The sequence below is a fragment of the Protomyctophum bolini genome (assembly GCF_963924005.1).
Source record: "Protomyctophum bolini genome assembly, chromosome: 1".
NCBI lineage: Eukaryota > Metazoa > Chordata > Actinopteri > Myctophiformes > Myctophidae > Protomyctophum > Protomyctophum bolini.
The window spans coordinates 31,348,151-31,349,464 of NC_137862.1; the positions used below are offsets into that span (position 1 = coordinate 31,348,151).

Sequence of the window (1,314 nt, forward strand, 5' to 3'; positions counted from 1 at the left end):
TCTTCCCGTTTGGCACACCGACCCAAAGAAGTGCACATCAGTTTACCCTGGACTCCTGAGTGTACAAGGGTCTAATTTGGTTCCATTTGTACACTCAGAGTTACATATTAATCACTGAGGATCTTACAGTGTAGACTGGGGGTGCCGGAGATATTAAGAAATGGTATCAGCCGGGGGTCCGATAGGTCTGACGCAAATCGAACCGGGTGTCCTTGAAATGCAAAAGTTTCAGCATCACACTTTTCCCGGTGCAGGTGGCAGCATCATCCCAGACACACCGACATTGGGGCCTAACAGGACGTTCCTCTGCTGCTGTAGGTGCTGCTCCTCCAACTGCTGTCGCTCCATCTCAAGCAGCACGGGCAGCACCAGGATCATGAGGGAGGTGGTGGCCACCCACAGCCCCTTGCGGGACCAGACGTACACGCTATTGGCCAGAGAGACGGACACCTGGGCAGCGCCGCGCACCGCGTCGGGGAACATCTCTGTCAGTCCCCACAGCCTCTCCCCTAGCGTCTCATCCAACTCATCGTCATCGTCGTCTTCAGGGCGATGGACGGCAACAGGACCCACGATCCCGGACATGGTAACTTGTAGATTGTGCACAGTGTTATGTGCTAGAAGAGGTGTAAATGCAGATTGTTAATTGTTCACCATCTAATATTGTCATATCACACACACCCACTGCCTGTGACATCAGTTACTTATGTCATAGACGTCTACTGTATGTGCCCAAATTTGGAGTTATACATGGCCTTTTATTCAGGATTCAAATCTAATGTAGCAAAGGTAGCAGATATACTCAAACCCTGTTGCTTCATGCAGAGTTTCACACTTGTAGATCTGCTACTTTTGATGCCAGATCAGTGTCCCAGTGTACCATGTACTATACAGTATACAGTAGGCCTACATGAAAAGTTATTTTCATGTACATTTTACACTATATTTATTTGTTTGCTCATCAGTTATTAAATGTTCTCTACTGTCTGTCTTTGTTTGTTTTGTTGTTCTGACCTTGATTGGGGGGGAGGGGGGATATTTACATGTCGGATACAGCAAAATGTACATGTATGTTTATTCATTGCTGCATCAATACAAATAAAAAAAAAGTGTTTAAAAAAAAAAAGAAATTATGCAAAAACAATAAGTGCCAAGTGCCATACACACGTGTGATTTAAGGAACTGCAACAATTAAGTGTTGGTGGAATCATGTAGGCCCAGAGTGGTGTAGACTAGGAGAGTTGCATCATTGAGGGAGCAGAAAACAGAGCTTGAGAGCTGTTCATGCAGCTCTGGAGTGTGACAAGCTGGAGT

At 46.0% G+C, this 1,314-nt stretch overlaps 1 protein-coding gene across 1 annotated transcript; it reads right to left on the reverse strand.

The window, feature by feature from the left end:
* Window positions 1-234: 234 nt before the first annotated feature.
* Window positions 235-585, reverse strand: LOC308314544 (mitochondrial import receptor subunit TOM22 homolog; the record flags this gene model as incomplete). The annotated part of the gene is made up of 1 exon (XM_080762174.1): window positions 235-585. The coding sequence occupies one exon, from the start codon at window positions 583-585 to the stop codon at window positions 235-237; it is 351 nt and encodes a 116-aa protein (XP_080618300.1).
* Window positions 586-1,314: the final 729 nt, after the last annotated feature.